At 42.7% G+C, this 20977-nt stretch overlaps 2 protein-coding genes across 2 annotated transcripts in view; both read left to right on the top strand.

The window, feature by feature from the left end:
- LOC133646888 (kinesin-like protein KIF15-B) overlaps positions 1-443 on the top strand; it is a 26013-nt gene extending 25570 nt beyond the window's left edge. Inside the window, exons 34-35 of the mRNA XM_062042778.1 lie at positions 37-168; positions 253-443. Of these exons, the coding sequence (XP_061898762.1) occupies positions 37-168; positions 253-324 (204 nt within the window). The 3' untranslated portion in view covers positions 325-443. The remainder of the gene's footprint in view (positions 1-36; positions 169-252) is intronic.
- Positions 444-815: 372 nt separating this feature from the next.
- LOC133645953 (ATP-dependent RNA helicase TDRD9-like) overlaps positions 816-20977 on the top strand; it is a 65385-nt gene continuing 45223 nt past the window's right edge. The window contains exon 1 of the mRNA XM_062040879.1: positions 816-1037. Within this exon, the coding sequence (XP_061896863.1) occupies positions 910-1037 (128 nt within the window). The 5' untranslated portion in view covers positions 816-909. The remainder of the gene's footprint in view (positions 1038-20977) is intronic.

Genomic DNA, 20977 nt, shown 5'->3' with positions numbered 1-20977 from the left:
CCATCACATGATAAGTGATAGTGACTCCTCTTCCAGGAGAATGAGGCTTTACGTAAGCAGAATGTTCAGCTGTCAGAAGAGAATGGAAAACTGGTGGGACACAAAAACCACAAACAAAGGATTGAATATTTGGTGCAGCTAAAGAAAGACAACACAAGACTTCAGGCGGTGATTATTACTGTCTAGCGTTTCTAGAAAGAGTGGGTGTTTTCACCACACGACACTAATGAAATGCATTTTGTTTGTTCAAAGGAAAATGAAAAGCTCCGATCGGTGATGAGCCTAATGCAACAGGACAACACTGGACCTTTGCCCTTAAAATAGTTGTGAATCTGTTTGAATGCTCTTTTTATTTGTAAGGATTTTTTAATTCACCATTTGTTAATTGTCATTTTGTTACCTCTTTGGAGATCCACAGCATAACGTGTTTTTTTTAATATATATATATATATATATATATATATATATATATATATATATATATATATATATATATATATATATATATATATATATATATAATAGTAAATAGGCATTATGAATTAACACTTTAGAAATAAAACAAAATGGGTGGTCTTACTAGTACTTTTTTGTATAAATGATAAAGATGGTTGATGCAATAAATGGTAAGCCAAATTGCTATACATTGTCATTTGTTTTATCAAAACATAAAAGATGATACAATTGACACTAAAAATATAACTTAAAACCTTTAGTAAATTAGTACAAGACAATTATTTTAGCAAAAATAAAAGTTTTATTTTTTAGGTCTCAGGAGGATGTTGCTTTGAATAGAAGTCACAATTATTCCTCGTATTGGCAGCTGTGCTCTGGTTCCACCCCCTAGCGGCTTACATATACCATACACGACTGGAGTGTGCCGGTCAGACACACCTAACAGGTGCAAACATGAAGAAGATATTCACGGCCAAGCACATTTCTGACTGGTTCACCTCCGGGGCCACGTTTGCCAACATTAAACTCACAGAGGAGGTGGTTGAAAAGAGTTCACCCGAGCCCTCGTCTAAAGACACGAGGTAAGACCATTTTTAATTATCAAAAGTTCAGCTAATTTGCTAGCATCCTTCACACGCACACATGAGCTAGCTTAGCAGTAAATGGCGTCATCACTTAATTGACGGAACACATAATTAAATATACAGTACACACAAAAGCGGCATAACATTAATTAATGTAGCTGATGGTCAAAATTAGGCGGAAAAAATAAGACAGTTTGTTCCTGGATTAGTATAGAAATGAAGATTGTATTCAAGGCCGAACACATTTCTGACTGGTTCACCTCTGGGGCCACGTTTCCCAACATTAAATTCATAAAGAAATAGCGTCATTACTTACATTACAAAAGTAAATATATATATTAATGGAGTTGATGATAAAATTATGGTGCGTTCCATTTGTACTGGGAAGTCTGAATTTCAACTGGAACGCCGCTCGAAGTTGGATTTCCCACTCAGAAAGTCGGAGCATTCTGACCATCCTGAGTTGGTTTCAAAGAAGGCGGCTCTGGATAATATGCGCTTCTATTAGCACTTTTGATTAATTTTAGTTGCAGTAAATCAGTTGTTTAAAATGTATTGTTTATTTATGGTAACATCACTATAGTGTGAACTATATTTATTTGATGTAGTATATACGTTCTATATCGCTAGCAATAGTGTCTGTTTTTTTTCTTTCATACAGAAAATGGACAGCGAGTTTGAAGGTTGCAGAAAGAGCGTATATTTTCCTATAAATGGTTTATATTCAGACAAGGCAAACGCACACATAGGTTTCGTGAATGTGGCCATCTTGATTTCTGACTTCATAACTGGCACTGTCACGCCAAATGTCTTCCCTCTACAAAAACCTTCCCTCCCCCATTTACTTCCGGGGCTGCGTCCAATAAAATCACAAAGTTGCCGGGGGTCCTTAACCTGCACGCGACTGTCCTGTTTCGCGCCTGTACAAAAAAAACCCAATAATCGATTTATTCAGATTCCAGCAGCTGTCAAAGACGAAGTATCCTTCCAGCGACGGGCAGTCAAAGCCGAAGTGCTATTGATCGCTGTCAATGACGTAAGAGGAAACATGACCACGGAAGTAAATGGGGGAGGGAAGGTTTTTGTAGAGGGAAGAAATTTGGCGTGACAGCACCCTCTCAACTCGGCAGTGACGTCATTCCCTACTTCCTACTTCTTAGGTCAGGGGTTGGCAACCTTTATCACTCAAAGAGCCATTTTGACCAGTTTCACAAATCAAAGAAATCAATGGGAGCCACAAAACTATTTTGAAATTTAAAATGAAATAACACTGCATACAAAGTTTTTTTTTTTGCTTTGTGCTATGTATAAACCTGGGGTTTCAAACATGCAACCCGCATCTTAATATGAAAATGTTATGTTAGTGCGGACCACAAGTTTTAAATGAATGACGCTTAACAGTGTCATACTTGCCAACTCTCCCGATTTTACCAGGAGTTCCCTGAAATTTAAGTCCACTTTTCTCTCGAATGTCTGCTAATTTTCACCCTAACAACAATAATAGCGTCCTCTACAACCAGCATTGACAACGTGCTAGTCCAGGTACATGTTGTATGCAGCTTCTGCTTGCACACGTAAGCATACTTGCCAACCCTCCCGGTTTTACCGGGAGACTCCCGGAATTCAGCGCCTCTCCCGAAAACCTCCCGGAAGAAATTTTCTCCCGATAAACTCCCGGAATTCAGCCGTAGCTGGAGGCCACGCCCCCTCCAGCTCCATGCGGACCTGAGTGGGTACAGTCTGTTTTCATGTCCGCTTTCCCACGATATAAACAGCGTGCCTACCCAATGACGTTATAACTTTAGAATGATCGGAACACTGAAACTCAAGTATTTCTTTTATTTATATGTATAATAAAATATATATATATATATATATATATATATATATATATATATATATATATATATATATATATGAGAAATACTCGAGTTGGTGAATGCTAGCTGTAAATATACTCCTCCCCTCTTAACCACCCCCCACCTCCCGGAATCGGAGGTCTCAAGGTTGGCAAGTATGCACGTAAGTGACAGCAAGGCATACTTGGTCCACAGCTATACAGGTTACACTGACGGTGACGATATAAACAACTTTAACACTCTTACTAACCGCTACCACCAAACCCGCCCACCTCAACCGACGCACGGAGAGAGCTGTATTTTAAGTTTCTAGAAGGTCAACGGGCTCATAGTGATGTTACTAGTAGTTGACTGGGAGGTGTTTATTATAATTTGGGGAGAGTATGCTGCCTTATGCTCCCCTTCTAAACACCTATCTGCTCGACGCTGAAGCGCTGACTACATGCGCTCTGAATACTCACTGCTGATTGGCTGTTACCGCTTTGTGTGTACCAATCAGATGGTTGTGTGGGTGGGACAATGCTGGGTGCTGAGACAGAGGCAGAAGAAGCAAAGCAGCTTGTTAAGACTTTAGCTTAGAAACTCGTTTGGTACACCCCCGTACCAAACCGAAGTCCCCGTACCGAAACTGTTCAATACAAAACACGTAGCGTTACACCCCTAGTTGGCACTAGGGATGATGTTCGAAACCGATTCTCCTGGTCGTTCGATAACAAAAGAACAGATTCCATGGACTCGAATCCCTTTTTGAGAACCGGTTCCCGTTATCGAGGCTACTATAGTAAAGAAAAAGAGTTGGTTCTTTATTCAAATCCCTGGGAACGAATCCCAAATGGGCAATGTTATGCCCATTTGATTGTAGACTCTTACTGACACCTTGTGGCGATATGAAAATACTACGCGTCAATAGTTTGGGCACTTCCGGGTTGACGATGTTAGTCCAGTTCATGAGACAATTGAGAAGTAGACAAGTTGTGTTAGCTCTTACAAGCCTTGGAAAAGATAAGTCTGTAAGTAAACTGTTTAACTTGTTTATGTAACTCAAAATTAAGGTGGAAAGTAGGTAAATTTAAAAGTAAGATGTTTATTGAAAAACGATTTTTGTGCACTGTTTCAATGGATGTTTTGAGGACTTAAAATGGCTGCCAGTCGTGTATTTCCACCATCGAAATGGTTTCAACACTCAGAAGTATTTGTTTGATGATAGTACTGTATATTTATGTGAAGCTAATATTTACATATTTTATATTACATTTCAGGATGTTAATTGAATCACACAGCTTATACATTTGTCATTGTGTGTATTTCAGTTTAAAAAAAATAAAAATAAATAACAGTCCAGTGCAAGACAAACGTAAAGATAGAAAAAGACAAAGCAAGATCAACAACAATAAGAGCCTAAATGGATTAATCTGCTTTGGAACTTTATTAGACGTTTTTGATTGTTTGTTAGCTGTTGCCTGTGTGTGTAGTTAGTATGTTCCAATAGCAGCAGAAGTGCACTTTTTGTAGAGCTGTATTTTCAGTTTTGTGCCCAAGGGACTGATTTTATTTTACACTAAATTATTATTTATACACCTATAGTGATCACAGAGACAGGTTGTTTTTGTGTTACTGTATATATTTGTTTTTCTGAAAAATCCCACTTAATATACTTTGGGTAACAGTCAATATTTATTTTATTTTTTTAGGGGGGTAACAGTCAATATTTATTTATTTTAATTTTATTTTTTTCTTATAAAATAAAACTGAGCTTTTTTTAAACCAATTATTGTATTTTTTTCCATATACAACAACCTATCTGGATTCGATAAGAGAATTAATAAGGAATCGGTTCGATAAGAGGATTCGATAATGGGCTTGAACTCGATAATTTCTTATCAAACATCATCCCTAGTTGGCACCCTGCTTCAGTTTTCTGCGGCTGGTCCAAAACCCTGTGGGCTGCTGCCCTGAGATGTTGTCCTCTTCATCACATTTCCTTTGCCTGAAAAAGTCTTTCAGCACCAGTATGAAGACGGACACCAACTCCCAGGGCATCGCTTTGTTAGCTGCAAGCACCTCACGGAACCTGTGGAGTGATGCCACCAATATAAGTAATATAAGTAACATTGTTGAGGCATGTGTACATTCGACTGGCAGATATGGAAATAAGAATCAATGTAGGTAGTTTGTAGAGTTTCCGCCTTAATGCAACTGATAGTGGCGTACCACCACAGCAAAATTATAGCCGCCACACCTCAAAAATACGTTTTTTTAGGTGGAAAAAAAAATATATAGACATACGAGTTTTGGTCCATATCGCCCAGCTTTTGGTGGCAGTATAATCAAATCAATTAAATATTCATATCATTTCCTTATTCCTTTTTATACCATACAATAGTTTGAGCAAAATAATGTCAATTAGTGCAAAATTATTAAACATAAGCTGTAAGAGCCAAAACAAATATATTACTTATGTATATTTGTATGTAGGTATGCAGAGGCATGTCACATTGGACCGTTGACCATCACGTCAGGTTGGATCACTGAATTTTACAAACCCCGTTTCCATATGAGTTGGGAAATTGTGTTAGATGTAAATATAAATGGAATACAATGATTTGCAAATAATTTTCAACCCATATTCAGTTGAATATGCTACAAAGACAACATATTTGATGTTCAAACTGATAAACATATTTTTTTTTGCAAATAATCATTAACTTTAGAATTTGATGCCAACAACACGTGACAAAGAAGTTGGGAAAGGTGGCAAAAGATACTGATAAAGTTGAGGAATGCTCATCAAACACTTATTTGGAACATCCAACAGGTGAACAGGCAAATTGGGAACAGGTGGGTGCCATGATTGAGTATAAAAGTAGATTCCATGAAATGCTCAGTCATTCACAAACAAGGATGGGGCGAGGGTCACCACTTTGTCAACAAATGCACGAGCAAATTGTTGAACAGTTTAAAAAAAAAACCTTTCTCAACCAGCTATTGCAAGGAATTTAGGGATTTCATCATCTACGGTCCGTAATATCATCAAACGGTTCAGAGAATCTGGAGAAATCACTGCATGTAAGCAGCTAAGCCCGTGACCTTCGATCCCTCAGGCTGTACTGCATCAACAAGCGACATCAGTGTGTAAAGGATATCACCACATGGGCTCAGGAACACTTCAGAAACCCACTGTCAGTAACTACAGTTGGTCGCTACATCTGTAAGTGCAAGTTAAAACTCTCCTATGCAAGGCGAAAACCGTTTATCAACAACACCCAGAAACGCCGTCGGCTTCGCTGGGCCTGAGCTCATCTAAGATGGACTGATACAAAGTGGAAAAGTGTTCTGTGGTCTGACGAGTCCACATTTCAAATTATTTTTGGAAACTGTGGACGTCGTGTTCTCCGGACCAAAGAGGAAAAGAACCATCCGGATTGTTATAGGCGCAACGTTGAAAAGCCAGCATCTGTGATGGTATGGGGGTGTATTAGTGCCCAAGACATGGGTAACTTACACATCTGTGAAGGCGCCATTAATGCTGAAAGGTACATACAGGTTTTGGAGCAACATATGTTGCCATCCAAGCAATGTTACCATGGACGCTCCTGCTTATTTCAGCAAGACAATGCCAAGCCACGTGTTACATCAACGTGGCTTCATAGTAAAAGAGTGCGGGTACTAGACTGGCCTGCTTGTAGTCCAGACCTTGAAAATGTGTGGCGCATTATGATGCCTAAAATACCACAACAGAGACCCCCGGACAGTTGAACAACTTAAGATGTACATCAAGCAAGAATGGGAAAGAATTCCACCTGAGAAGCTTAAAAAATGTCTCCTCAGTTCCCAAACGTTTACTGAGTGTTGTTAAAAGGAAAGGCCATGTAACACAGTGGTGAACATGCCCTTTCCCAACTACTTTGACACGTTTTGCAGCCATGAAATTCTAAGTTAATTATTATTTGCAAAAAAAAAAAGTTTATGAGTTTGAACATCAAATATCTTGTCTTTGTAGTGCATTCAATTGACTATGGGTTGAAAAGGATTTGCAAATCATTGTATTCCGTTTATATTTACATCTAACACAATTTCCCAATTCATATGGAAACGGGGCTTGTAACTTTGTTTTCAAAATTACAACTTACACAACTGTAACATGTACTTATTCAATGAAGGAACGAGTCACAGATGCAAGCCCACATAAGCCTCTCAGCGGTATTGATGACAGTCGCTACAATTAGTTAACAAAAAAAAGTCTGCATCTACGACACACCTGAATGAATGGGATTCCATGGAACAATTGCGCAGATGGATTGGATCTCAAGAGTTTTGGGGTGAATGCACATTGTGTTCATTTGGACTCTTTTCCGCCTTTATATTGAAGAAGTCACAATCGAAATGTCACCAACTGATAGCATCGCATCACAGCTATCAGAAGCGGTTGCTTTTTTTTCCCCATCTTTGTAAAATTGAAATTATGAACACAGTTGGATGTGCTGCCGCTTGTCCATTGGGGACTGTTTTGGCTTGTTATTGAGCGCTCTTGGTTTGTTGTGATCGGCTGAGGTTTCTGCACTGGTGGCGCTGTGCTGTGGAAGTGCCGACTGGTGGCACTAGACCAGGGGTAGGGAACCTATGGCTCTCGAGCCAGATGTGGCTCTTTTGATGACTGCATCTGGCTCTCAGATAAATCTTAGCTGACATTGCTTAACACTATAAGTAATTAATAATTCCGCTGGTAATCACAGTGTCAAAATACAAAACCTTCTAATGCATTTTAATCCATCCATCCGTTTTCTACCGCACCTGTTCAAGAAGTCGCATTAATGGTAAGAAGTATTTTATTTATTATTGGTTAGCTTCAGAATAACAATGTTATTAAAAGGAATAAGAGACTTATTATACTCTAAAAATGTTGGTCTTACTTAAAAATGCACGCATTTAGTTGTATTCAGTGTTAAAAAAATATTATATGGCTCTCACGGAAATGCATTTTAAAATATGTGGCTTTCATGGCTCTCTCAGCCAAAAAGGTTCCCGACCCCTGCACTAGACTATTCCAGTGTTTCCCATAAACTGCCAAGATACCTGTGGGGGTGTGGCTATGGGCATGGTCACCATGACATCATCGAGTAATTTGCAAAATTTACTACAATGATATGATTTTCTCTAAAAAGGCTCAAAAAATTTATGCTTACTAATTAATAACAGTTTTGTTTTAAACGTCCATCCATCCATCCATCCATCCATTTTACAATGTAATTACAACACTTTATGTACATATTTATATACAGATTTGAACAATAAGTTATTCACTGAAATATATTTATTAATTGTGGTTCTTACAAAAAATATATCTTATAAAATATCTAAAATGTCTCTTAAAGCTCTGCCCCTTTAATTAGTGCATACTATATAATTTAACTTTAGCCTACTACTACAACCATATTATTTACCAGCAACATAAAGTGAAACAGAGGCAGAGGTGTCCTGCCAAAGTCAGTAACAAATAAACAGAAAACAGTAGTGGTCAAATACAAATAAGGCAACAAGAGAAGTATCCTACACTTCTCTTTTGTAAAGTAAATCTGAACAGCCTATATGGGCATCTACATCAACTATATGATTTGCCTGAGAAGCTGGACAGGACAAAAAAAAAAAAAAAAAGTTTATTTTTTATTTTTTATTTTTATTTTATTTTTTTAAAAAATTTGTGGCGGACGTAATTCTTACGTGGCGGGCCGCCACAAATAAATTAATGTGTGGGAATCACTGTATTCTGAATGTTGTTTATGTGGGGATTCGTGCTCATTTGCTACAGTGTATTTTTTGATAAACCGTCTCCACTGGAAAATGAGTGAAACTATTTTAAGCAGTGATGTGGAAGAGAGGACGACGGTCATTCATACAACCAATGCTCTGGCCTGCAAAAGAACTTGCAGAAGGAATGTGAAACAAATTAAAGGGCTCATACCTGAAATCAAAGACCTCATGAAGAAATATGAACATGCAAAGGATGTGCACTTAAAACTGGAAAAGTTGTTTTAGTTATATTAAAATTCTAAATTAGCCCATAAATCAGTATATTAATTGCCAAAAAACTCAGTGAATAGTTTGAACACCTAAAAAAAAAAGAAGCAGGGCAGGTTTCATGGAAGATGTGAACAAATGGCTTTTGGAAGCTGGAAGGTATTTTCCACAAAAGATTTTGTAACTGCAGATTCGCCAACTGCTGCAAATGTTTCTCCCATTTTATCTGAGGAGGCACCTGTTGAAGTGAAAAACATTTCCCGACACTACGCACCAAGACACACTTTCCTCTTCCCAGTCAAACTTAGCAACATCAGACATTCAGAACACCAAACAACCAGAGGACAGCGTATCAAATGTTGGAAGCAAAAGAAGAAAACACAGCTCCAGAGCATCAAGCACTACATCTGCTCGTTTAATGGCGGAGGCTAACGTGGCTGCTCTTGTTGTGCGACAAAGACTGCTAAAGGATAAACATGCCTCGGGATAACAGGAGGAAATACTAAGGAAGAGAAAGGAGCAGCTGGAGCTGGAAGCAAATCTAGCTGCTACGTTGGCAAAAGTGGAAATACTAGGAGCCCCTTAGGGGTCCAATATTAGCAGCAATTTTTCAAAAAAATCTGATTGTATGGAGTCAAATTTTGAGCAACGGAAAACAGTGAGGGTTCAAGCTAATTATTTGGTACCACTGTTGCGGGTGATGCATACACAGGTGACATCTACAGTCATGCCTACAGTGCACATGACATCTGCTGCATTGCCTGCTTTTGTCTGCTGCATCTCATCCTTCATATCCATCTGCATTGCCTGCTCCCTCTGTTGTATTGCCTGTATCATCTCTCCATCTGCATTTCCTACTTAGTGAACAGAGCAACATATCGGCAGTCATGGAAAGGCAAATTGAAATCACTGCGTTATCAGTGCAGCAGCAGCCTCTCTCTTCCATGCCCAAAAAAGAGATTCAGGTTTTTGATGGTGACCCACTTCAATACCAAATATTCATTAAATCCTTTGAATACAGTGTTAAAGGTAGGAACCCAAGCCATAAAGATTATCTCTTCTATCTTGAACAATTTTCAAGAGGACAGCCAAGGTAACTTGTGAGAAGCTGTTTATATACGGCCTCGGGCTGAGAATTCAGGAAGGCCAAATCTAAGCTTCAGAAACATCTTGGCAATGAGCATGAAATTGCAAAAGCTTGGTCATCAATAAAAGGTGATGACACAAAGGCTCTGCAAACATACAGATTTTTTCTAAGAGGTTGTTGTAATACAATGGAAGACATCAACTATACCTGTATGCGTGAGCTCGACATGCCCTGCAGCATGCTCATCGTCAAAAGGAAGTTGCCCTACCGTCTGAAAAAATAAATGGAGAATTATGGCCTGTAACTTCCTACCTTTAAAAACATGGTGAATTTCCTGGAAAAGCAGGTGACAATTCTAACTGAGCCAATATTTGACCAAACTGAGCAAAGATGTAAAAAAGTCCAAGTCGCAGCCTTATCCAAAATTAAAAGGCAACATCTTTGCCACCACTGTGACAGATGTAGAAAAGAAGAATGATAAAGGAACTAAAGAAAAGTAGAGTTTGTCTGCTGCTGTGGAAAACTGATTGTTCTGTGGAGGTGGACATGCTTTGAAGATGTGTTCACAATTGGAAACGATGTGAAACACACAATTGACACATCAGCAAAGCTTGTAAAAAGCGACTCACCTGCAACATGTGTGGTTTAAAGCCTCTTAGTATGCTGCATACCTACCAAAGAAGGAGCGAAAAAGGACAAGCACATGTCAAAAAGGTGACTAAACCTACTGCTGTAGCCTCTGTCCAAACAAGGGATATGACTGGGGCCGTCGAGGATAATTGCAAACTCTTAATAGTGCTAGTATAACTCAAGGCCAGGAAAGGGAATTTGACAGTGCATACCTATGCATTTCTCGACCCGGGCAGCACTGAATCATTCTGCACAGTGAGGCTGATGAATAAGATCAATCTACAAGGAAGAAGGTCAAACATTCTTGTTGCGAACAATGGAGCAAAGGAAGGTAGTTGAAAATAGTATTGTTTTAGGCCCAGAGGTTGCTAGACTTGAGGGCAGCAAATGTTGTGCTCTCCCAGGCATATACACACACAGAAGACTATGCTAGTACACAAATGAAACATCCCACATCAAAATAACATCAACTGTTGACCTGATTTGATAGATGCATCTTCCAGAAATTGATTCTAAAATAGAGTTGCTGATTGGTTCAGATGTAACGAAGGCTCTGGAACCGCTAAATGTAATCCTGAGTTTGGGAGATGGACCTTGCGCTGTCAAAACCATGCTTGGTTGGACAGTAAATAGACCACTAGGAGGCAAAATTGATGAGGCTCAGGAACAGTCAGTAATAAGTGTAAACAGGAAATCTGTTGTGAAACTGTATAAACTGTGGGAACAGCAGTTCAAGATCGACTTTCCTGACTGTACTCGTGACAACCCAGAACCTTCTAAAGATGACCAACCGTTCCTCGATTTTGTCTCCAAGTCAGCCAATCTCCGCAATGGTCGTTATTGCATTGGACTACCTTTTAAAGGAAATGGTGTAGCGGTTGATTTAAGGACATAATTCATCACACCTGTTACTTGACTTTGTCATCATCATTCACTGTACTGTTCGATTGTGCACATGAGAATGTTGTTCTTGTTTGGCATTCATGTATGCAGTTGGGAGCGAGTAATTCGGCGTGGCCCCTTTAAGTGGCCGTCAGGAGATTCTCACAAAGGTGGGGGTTTGTTGTTCCCGCCATTTGTGAGTGTGGGTGATTTAAGCGTTCATTCTTGCTGGTTCTTGATGAATAAACGACGCACACATTTTTGTGTGTCAACGATACTTCAAGTTGACTTGCTTTCACGCTACAAGCACAACACTGGTGACCCCGACGCTTCACTGAACGGATTCAGTGAATATTATCGACCATGACGGCGAATGCGGTTTCTCTGAAGCTGCTCGAGTTCTGGGAATCTTCCGCGACTGCATGGTTTGCCCAGGCCGAGGCACAGTTCGCCCTGCGTGGTATCACAGAGGACGACACTAAGTTTTATTATGTCGTGTCCTCCCTCGGGAGCGCGACGGCGACCAGAGTGGTTAGCGTCCTTACGCACCCACCGGAGAGGAACAAGTACGTCACATTGAAGGCTCACCTCTTAAAGACATTTCAACTTTTCGACGCGGAGAGAGCTAGCAGCCTTTTTTCGTTGCAAGGGCTTGGCGATTGCAAGCCCTCTGAACTAATGGACAACATGCTAGGCTTCTTAGGTGAGCACAGACCAGGATTCCTCTTTTGTGCAGCTTTTCCTGAGGCTTCTGCCTTCTCAGGTGCGGGCTGCCTTAGCCAACACCGCTATTTTGGACTGCCGCGAACTAGCTGCTGAAGCTGATAAGTTCTTTTTAGCCTCCCAACCGACTTATGTGGCTGCTTTTCTTCCGGCTGGGACAGAAAGACCCATGGAAGATTCTTCTACTCTCGCTGCTGCTGCTGTTACGCCCCCCAGGCGGCAACCGGATTCTGGACTGTTTTTTCCACGCAAAGTTCGGGACCAAAGCCAGGCGGTGCAGTTTTCGTGGACCGCCGCCGGGAAACGCCGGGGCCGGCGCACAGCAGTGGCCATGAGCGTCAGCAGTACTGGCAGGCTGCTCTTCATCCAGGACTCCCTCTCTGGAGGACGGTTCCTGTGTGACACTGGCGCGCAGAGGAGCGTCCTGCCAGCATCAAGGTTGGACATGCTGTCTGAGTCACATGGCCCCCCCATGGAAGCGGCCAATGGCAGCCCTATCCGCACTTAAGGAATACGGTACGTGGAACTGTGTTTTGGTTGACAGCGTTTTAGTTGGAACTTTGTGACTGCTAAAGTGACGGTGCCGCTCATCGGTGCAGATTTTCTCTGTGCTTTCGGCCTCCTTGTGGATGTAAAAAACAGGCGTTTGGTGGATGCGATTATGTTCTGCTCGTACAAGTGCAGTCTCAGCGCGACGGACTCAATCAGGCTTTTCAGCATGCTACCCGCCGCAGACGTTTCTCTGCGCCTCCTCGCTGAGTTCCCCACCCTGGCGCAGCCCACGTTCTCGTCATCTACCGCCAAGATTGGTGTGGAACACCACATTGCCACCACGGGCCCCCCTGTGCACGCACAAGCCCGGTGCCTGGACCCTGCTAAACTCTCCATCGCTAAAGCTGAATTCGAGACCATGGAACACCTCGGGATCATTTGCTGCTCAGACAGCTCGTGGGCGTTGCCCCTCCACATGGTGGAGAAGCCGGGAGGTGGTTGCCGACCATGCAGTGATTACCGCAGACTCAACGAGGCGACTACCCCGGATCGTTATCCGGTCCCCCACATACAAGATTTTTCCGCCAACCTGGCTGGGAAAACTGTTTTCTAAGGTAGATCTCATCCGGGGCTATCATCAGGTGCCGGTCCACCCCTCTGATATCCCGAAGACAGTGGTCATCACCCCATTTGGACTGTTCGAATTTTTATGAATGCCTTTTGGCCTTAAGAGTGCCGCACATACTTTCCAGCGGTTGATGGACTCTGTTTTACGTGACTTGCCGTTTCTGTTTGTCTACTTGGACGATATCCTGGTAGCGAGCACCTCTCAGGCCGAGCATGTGACCCACCTTAGGTCCCTTTTTCAGCGCCTTAGCCAACAGGGGCTCATTGTTAACCCGGCTAAGTGCCAGTTCGGGTTGTCTGTAATCGACTTCCTCTGACATTGTGTCACGGAGTGCGGGGCAGTTCCCCTCCCAGCGAAGGTTGCTGCCATCGCAAACTACCCCCGCCCACTCACGGTTAAGGCGCTTCAGGAGTTCCTTGGCATGGTAAATTTTTTACCATCGTTTCATTCCCCAGGCAGCTGACCTCATACGGCCGCTGTATGATGCTCTTAAGGGAGCTGCTCCCAAGCACATGGTGGACTGGTCTGACGCGCGGCACAGTGCTTTTGTGGGGGTCAAGTCTGCTCTCGCTAACGCTAACCTGCTGGCACACCCATTACCCGATGCTCCTATTGCAATCACCACGGACGCACGCGTCAGACTATGCTGTAGGTGCAGTGCATGAGCAGTGGGTGGGTGGCATTTGGCAACCTTTGGCTTTCTTTAGCAGGCAGTTGCGCCCCTGCGAGTGGAAATATAGCACATTTGACCGTGAGCTCCTTGGCCTCTATCTGGCCATACGACATTTCCGTTTGTTGCTTGAAGGCCTGCCTTTCACAGCTTTTGTGGACCACAAACCCCTCACTTTCGCGATGGCCAAGACGGCTGAACCGAGGTCGGCTCGGCAACAGAGGCACCTCTCCTACGTCTCGGAGTTCATGACGAACATCCAGCACCTTGCTGGTAAGAGCAATGTCGTTGCTGACTGCCTTTCCCGAGCCGTCGCGGGCGCTGTCCATGTGGGGCTCGATTTTGCACAAATGGCAGTTGACCAGGCTGAAGACCCGGACATCCAAGCTCTTAAGGCTGCAGCCACATGGCAACGGTTGTCTGAGGTCCCATTTGCGGACACAAGGGTTACGCTCCTTTTGTGACGTCGCTACCGGTCGGCCACGGTCCCTTGTGTCCGCCATTTGGAGGCGGCGCGTGTTCGTCTCCATCCACGGCCTTTCCCACCCTGGAAGGAAACCTTCCCAGCAGCTGGTAGCTGCAAAATTTATGTGGCGTGGACTGAAAAAAGACCTTAGTGACTGGGCTTCTACATGTGTGGCATGCCAGCGCTCAAAAGTGCGCTGCCACACGCGGGCTCCACTGGCACCGTTTACACACTAGGGCCAATTTAGTGTTGCCAATCAACCTATCCCCAGGTGCATGTTTTTGGAAGTGGGAAGAAGCCGGAGTACCCGGAGGGAACCCACGCAGTCACGGGGAGAACATGCAAACTCCACACAGTGGTGTACAGTGGTGTTTGCAATTGGATGTCTTCAAGTTCAAAATAATCTTGACGGACATGCCTCTCACAAGGAGGATTCTTTACTGTCAGTTCTGTATATGTTGGCACCAGTTGTCCTGACTGCAAAAAAGATCCTACAAGATCTATATAGGAAAAATATTGGTTGGAATTATTCATTACCAGACAACATCATAAAATAAGGGATGTGTTGGATTTAGGATTGTCATGCTCTGGAAGACTTCATGGTTGACAGATGTTTCAAACCTCAAAATCTTGGCACAGTGATATCTGCCCAGCATAATTTCTCAAATGCCTGTGAAGATGCTTATGAAACTGTTAGTTATATATTATTGTACTGTATGTATTACTCTGAAATACATCGACAATAACACCACACGATTCAGAACATTTGTTGCCAATAGAATTTCTGAAATTGATAAAGTATCACGTGTACTACGATGGAAATATGTTAACAGTTGACAATCCTGCAGACATAGCATCTAAGGGCTTGAAAGTCAAATCCTTCCTGAACAAAAATATTGGTGTTTTGACCTCAGTATCTTTCTCAACCTCAGGAGGAACAGCCTGAAATTCCCGATTGACTCAAAGAAGTCTCACCATATGACTCTGAAATCAAGAACATAACTTTAAATGTTGCTCAGATGTCCTCTTAAGAAGTGGATCCAGTTACCTGCCTTATCCATTACTTCTCCTGGACTCGTTTGAAAGTGGCTCTGGCCTGGATTCTCAGACTTAAAGAACTGCTTTTCTATCGTAGCAAAAAGAAGAAAGAAACAAATGATCGGACACAAAAGGAAACTATCGTAGACAGTGGTTTCACAGTTGAAGAACTGGATAAAATGAGATTGAGACATACTGCCACTGCCACAGGAAGAGATTTGTAGACGAGAAAGGGAATGATTAAAAGATGTTGCCACATTTATAAACTCAATCCCATCCTTAAATTGTGTTTTAATTGGTAGACGACTTGGCAGATCTGCAATGCCAGAAGAGATTAAACATCCTATCATGCTATCTAGGGATGTCCCGATCCAGGTTTTTGCACATCCGATCCGATACCGATGTTGTTTTTGCACTTCCGATCCGATACCAGCCTATCCGAGCATGTATTAAAGTTTAAAGTTATTTAGCCTACTTAGTTGTCAGATCCATGTTGAAAAGGGTTTTAGTACTCTTGATAACAACTAGCCAGCTGAATTAGGTGAGTTTGAATAATACACAATGGTTGGTAACAAGAAACTGACCTGTTTATTCAAGGATAAACACAAAATAGACAAAATTATGCATGACAAACAGAAATGGCATAATTGAACAGTACAAAAGTGAACAGTATAAAGTGCAAATAATGCCGTAAACATGATTTAAAAAAAGCAAAACACAAACAACCTGAGTGGGATAAAATGTCTATAACTCAGCATCAATACTTGCTCTTGAACAAGTGTAAACTTAAAAAAAAAACAATTATCTGCACACTCCCTTCAATTGTTTGCCCCCCTGACTGCAGTCCGAGCATAATGGGGAGATTCTTTCTAACAAAGACGAGCACTTCAAGATGCTCAGGTGTCAGCCTGCTCCTGTGTTCATCAATGATGAGTGAGGCTGTGCTAAAAAGCCTCTCACTCTCAACACTGGTGCAAGGAGCACTGAGGAACATGGCTGCTGTTGCTGCCAGGGTGGGTAGTCAAGACTGATTGTCTCTCCAGTAGTGAAAAGGATTGCTCTTACGCCCAGCTGGAGGCTCACTGAGGTAGCTCTCCAACTGAAACAGTGCCCCTGGGGTGATCTGCTGCTCAGATGGACCTGCTGTGCAGCTCTCCTCCAGTATCTCGTCAAAGTAGCTGCGGAGGATGCTGGTTGAGCTTCCAGCCTCCATTCCTGGTGTTTGCCTTGCTGTCTCAGTCTCAGCCACACCTTCTCCAGAGGGCATGGTCTTCAGTTCTTGTTCCATTTTCATCACCTCTATCTTTAGTGCCTCCTTTGCCTGATCCAGTTTGGTAGCATTAGTGAAGAACCTTAACATTTGGATAAAATGTAATAAAGATATATCAATTATTTTATATTGTTTCAGCCAGTCTCCACATATTAAATGTTTAATGACAACAAGTAACACACAAAATAGATCACAAATGATCAACAGTGACATTCATTTCCTCGCCCATCATATAACTGAAGGAAAATAATAATAATAATAATAATAAATAATAATAACAATAATAATACATTCCATCACCTTATATCTATGAAACATTAGGCTACTGAAATACTGACAAATAAATGCCAGCTGTAGAGTAAAATATTTTCAATATAGTACTGAAGCTTATAACATGCTCAAATAACTATAAAGCACTTACTTGTCTTTGTAGCGTGGATCTAGCATTGTTGCCACGGCATAGAGGGGTTCAGTTTCCACATGGTCAAAACGTGTGTGCACCGCATCGAGTAAGGTGGCCATGGTTTGAATCCCTGAGTGTTCTTCGCTCTCACTGTCTAGAAAGTGTGTCAGGACACGGACAGATGGGATAACATCGGCTGCTGTGGCGGAGGCTGCACTAACCTCGGCTGTCAGCTCTTGGAAGGGTTTAAGAATTGTTGCAGTTTTCTCTAGCAGCGACCATTGGTTGCCTGTTAATGTGGCTGGCAGATTGCTGTCGCTACTAAGATTAAGCACCAATGATTGTCACACACACACTAGATGTGGTGAAATTTGTCCTCTGCATTTGACCCATCCCCTTGGGGAGCAGTGGGCAGCAGCGGCGCCGTGCCCGGGAATCATTTTGGTGATTTAACCCCCAACTCCGACCCTTAATGCTGAGTGCCAAGCTGGGAGGTAATGGGTCCCATTTTTATAGTCTTTGGTATGACTCGGCTGGGATTTGAACTCCAACCTACCGATCTCAGGGCGGTGATGCATAGGCCTGCAGTACCCGCTTACAATGCACTAGGCTGTCGATCATCTTCGTACTGCTCCATCTGGTCTTGATGTCCTGTTGCAAACGCTTCCTCGAGTTTTGAGTAGGCCATGGGCGAGTGCTTGAAGTGGGTCACTATTTTTCTCCCGTTGGCGATGGCATCGCTTACAGCTCACTGTGCCAATAGACCGTGTTGGTCAACGAGCTGTAAGGTGTGCGCAAAACATCCCAGGCTGGGCACGCCAAGCTGATCCATTGCCTTTTTCATATTGGCCGCGTTATCTCTTAAAATTACACGGACCTTCTTTTTGTCAATCTTCCAAGCGCGTAGCATATGTTCAATTGCGTCTGTGATGGCATTCGCTGTGTGTGAGCCTCTAAACTCACGCGCATGTAAAACAGCTCTCTTTGGGTTGAAGTCCGGCCCAAGCCAGTATGCAGTTAAACTTAATAATGATAAAGGACGATGATCAAAGCTCCAAATATCGGTTGTGAAACTAAGAGCATTTGCACTCTCTACTTGTTTGGCAATGTAATCTCTAACATCTTTGTGAATCTGGGGGATTGTTTTCTCAAGGATGTAATGACGGCTGGGCATGTTGTACCGTTGTTCAAGGTGTTGGATGGTGCGTCGAAAGCCCACTTTACTCACGAGAGAACGGCTCATCATCCAGAATTATTCCCTCGGCAATGACTAGTTATCCCCTGGGCTTTAGCACTGTTCAGTGGCAATATGTCACGCTTTGTGAACGTTTCTGTCAGTTAGTTGGGTAGGACCTTTCTTTTTCTTTTCGTCAGTTTTCTTTAGAAATTCTTCATATTCTTTACGGTGGTATTTCGCTAAATGCTTGATCAGATTTGTTGTATTAAAATGTCTTACAACTTTACCACCACGCTTGACTTTATTGTGGCATGTTTTGCACTCCACCTCTTCATCTTTTTTGTTTTGTAGGGTAAAATAATCCCACACAGCTGACATTTTTACCGGTAACTTTTAATTCACATGGCCGTCTTAACGGTTAGGACACAGACTTGTGGATGTGTTGAAGGTGTGCTGGAAAATGCGGAACGTAAATTAGGGAGCAGCAAAAAAGTGGAATGTATCATTTAAATCGGTGCGTTGGAAAACACGGACCGGTATTTTTTTAAAAACTGGATCTGGATCGGCATTTTCCCCTGCCTTGCCGATACGCATTTTTGGCAAATATCGGCGGCCGATCCGATCCAAATATTGGAGCGGTACAACCCTAATGCTATCCAAATATTCTGAGTCTTCGCCATATTTATAAGGAGGTGGGCCATGGTGGTCATTCATGATACATTCTACTAGCATTTTGAACTTCATCTCTTCAATTTTCAAACCATTTTTACTGTACATTCAAACTTTCTTTCTAAAATAATCATGCAGTCCTTCAGCTTTTAAATTCATCTTCAGCATTTATTGGGGCAATGCCTAACGGAATTGCATAAACGGTAGTTTATATAGCACTTTTCATACACAGGCATAAGACTCGTCGATTGCCATTTGTAGTTCTTTGGAGTAGGATTCGGCTTCGGCTGCGAATCTGGCAACCTTAGTCGTGGAGAATGAGGGGGGACCATCGAATTTTGGCCGTGATTGCAGTACCATTTCTGTTCACATTATTACAAATGGCACTTTTTTAAGAAAATTCAGTTATAAAAGAGCTTGAGTGTTGGATCTATAAACAGTTAGACACAGAATGGGGGGGCTGCTATAACAAAGGCGTGCTGCTAAAACAAAGGCGTGCTGCTCAAATGATGTGTAATTGTTGTTAACTCACAGACTTCAAAAGAAGTGTCTTATTTAAAATTGATGCAGTCCCCCTCCTCTTCTGCATCTTCTAGTAGAAAATACAAAGTTACAATTTGTTGGGGAAGCCTCGATGAGAACAGGTGCGTCAGTGCCAAGCCATGTTTTAGTTAAAAGAAGACTAACTTACTCTCTAAAATCATATTGTTCATTAAAGTTATGTTTAAAAAGGAGTGAATGTTTAAAAGTACCATGTTGATGGTGACAAGTGGAGAAGTGGATTGTTGGGGTTTATGAAGATTTCTGAGGTGGTGAAAGTTAACAATGTGTATGAAGGCGTCTGGTGTGCTCACGTGTTGTAATGATGACATGAATGTGTGAAGTGTTGTTGTGAATGACAGGTCCAAGTCCAGTGACGTGTGTATGGTGGTCGGAGGTGGAACTGACTGTGTGCAATATAGGACCTAGGTCAGGTCAATCACTGATGGACAGTTGAGCTGATGTGGGGAGATTGGCGTGCAGCACACAGAATGCCAGGTTGGCAGACACCGTACGGGATCCAGCTCTATTTAAATGGAGCTCTCTGGGCCCAAAGAGAAGTTGTCTCTGCCAAAACACATTGATTGTGAGAGGCCAAGTAGCCTGCTGAAGTTGCCTAGCTCTCTGCCACAGGTGGGGGTGGCACCGGAGATGAAAGTGTATACCTGGAACTGTGCGACAGGGTTGAGGAGGTGGATAAAGTCCTGCTTTCGGAGTTCCGACAGCTGCCTGCGGCTGTCATTTGCTTGGATGATGGTCCCTTTTGTCGTCAGGTAGGATTTTAGATATCCGGTATTTTGTCCGTTACATCCATAACAGTGGCACCGGGGAACAGCAGGGTGAACGCACCCTTATGCAGACGTGCCGCACGATGGAATCACCAATAATGAGGGTTGTGGGAACGTTCGCTTGACCGTCAGAGGGGCAAGCTGGCTCGGGTACCCCACCTACCGCAGCAGTGCCCTGGGTGTGATCCCTCCTCATGTTCAGGGGAGCGGGTGGAGTGCAAGTGCACTGTGTCCTTAACAAACCACCTGTGCTTGAAGGAGAAGGAAGAGTTAGGCGGCAGTCGACAGCCCCCTGTTGGACATCCGTCTACTGAAGTGAAGGTCGCTATAAGGGACGGAAGGCTGCAGTGTCTGGCAGGGGAGCAGGTGTAGCTTCCTGGGGTAGGTCATGGGCAGTCGGCTTCTCACTCACGAACAGAGGCGCGTACTTGTTAGTGAGTGACAAGCTCAGGAGAGGAGGAGCCGCACCGTGACTCCCGCTTGGAGGCTTTTTGCGCTTGCGAACGACCACCTTGGTCCATGGAGCCCCTTTGGAGTGGAACACGACTGGTCGCTGGACGAGGACGGATCCCAGAGTACTGTGTCTCCATTTGCAGAAGC

Source organism: Entelurus aequoreus, linkage group LG03 (assembly GCF_033978785.1).
Source record: "Entelurus aequoreus isolate RoL-2023_Sb linkage group LG03, RoL_Eaeq_v1.1, whole genome shotgun sequence".
In the NCBI taxonomy this organism is placed as follows: Eukaryota; Metazoa; Chordata; class Actinopteri; order Syngnathiformes; family Syngnathidae; genus Entelurus; species Entelurus aequoreus.
Note: the sequence above shows the minus strand (reverse complement) of the source record. Positions and strands in the feature narration are given on the sequence as shown.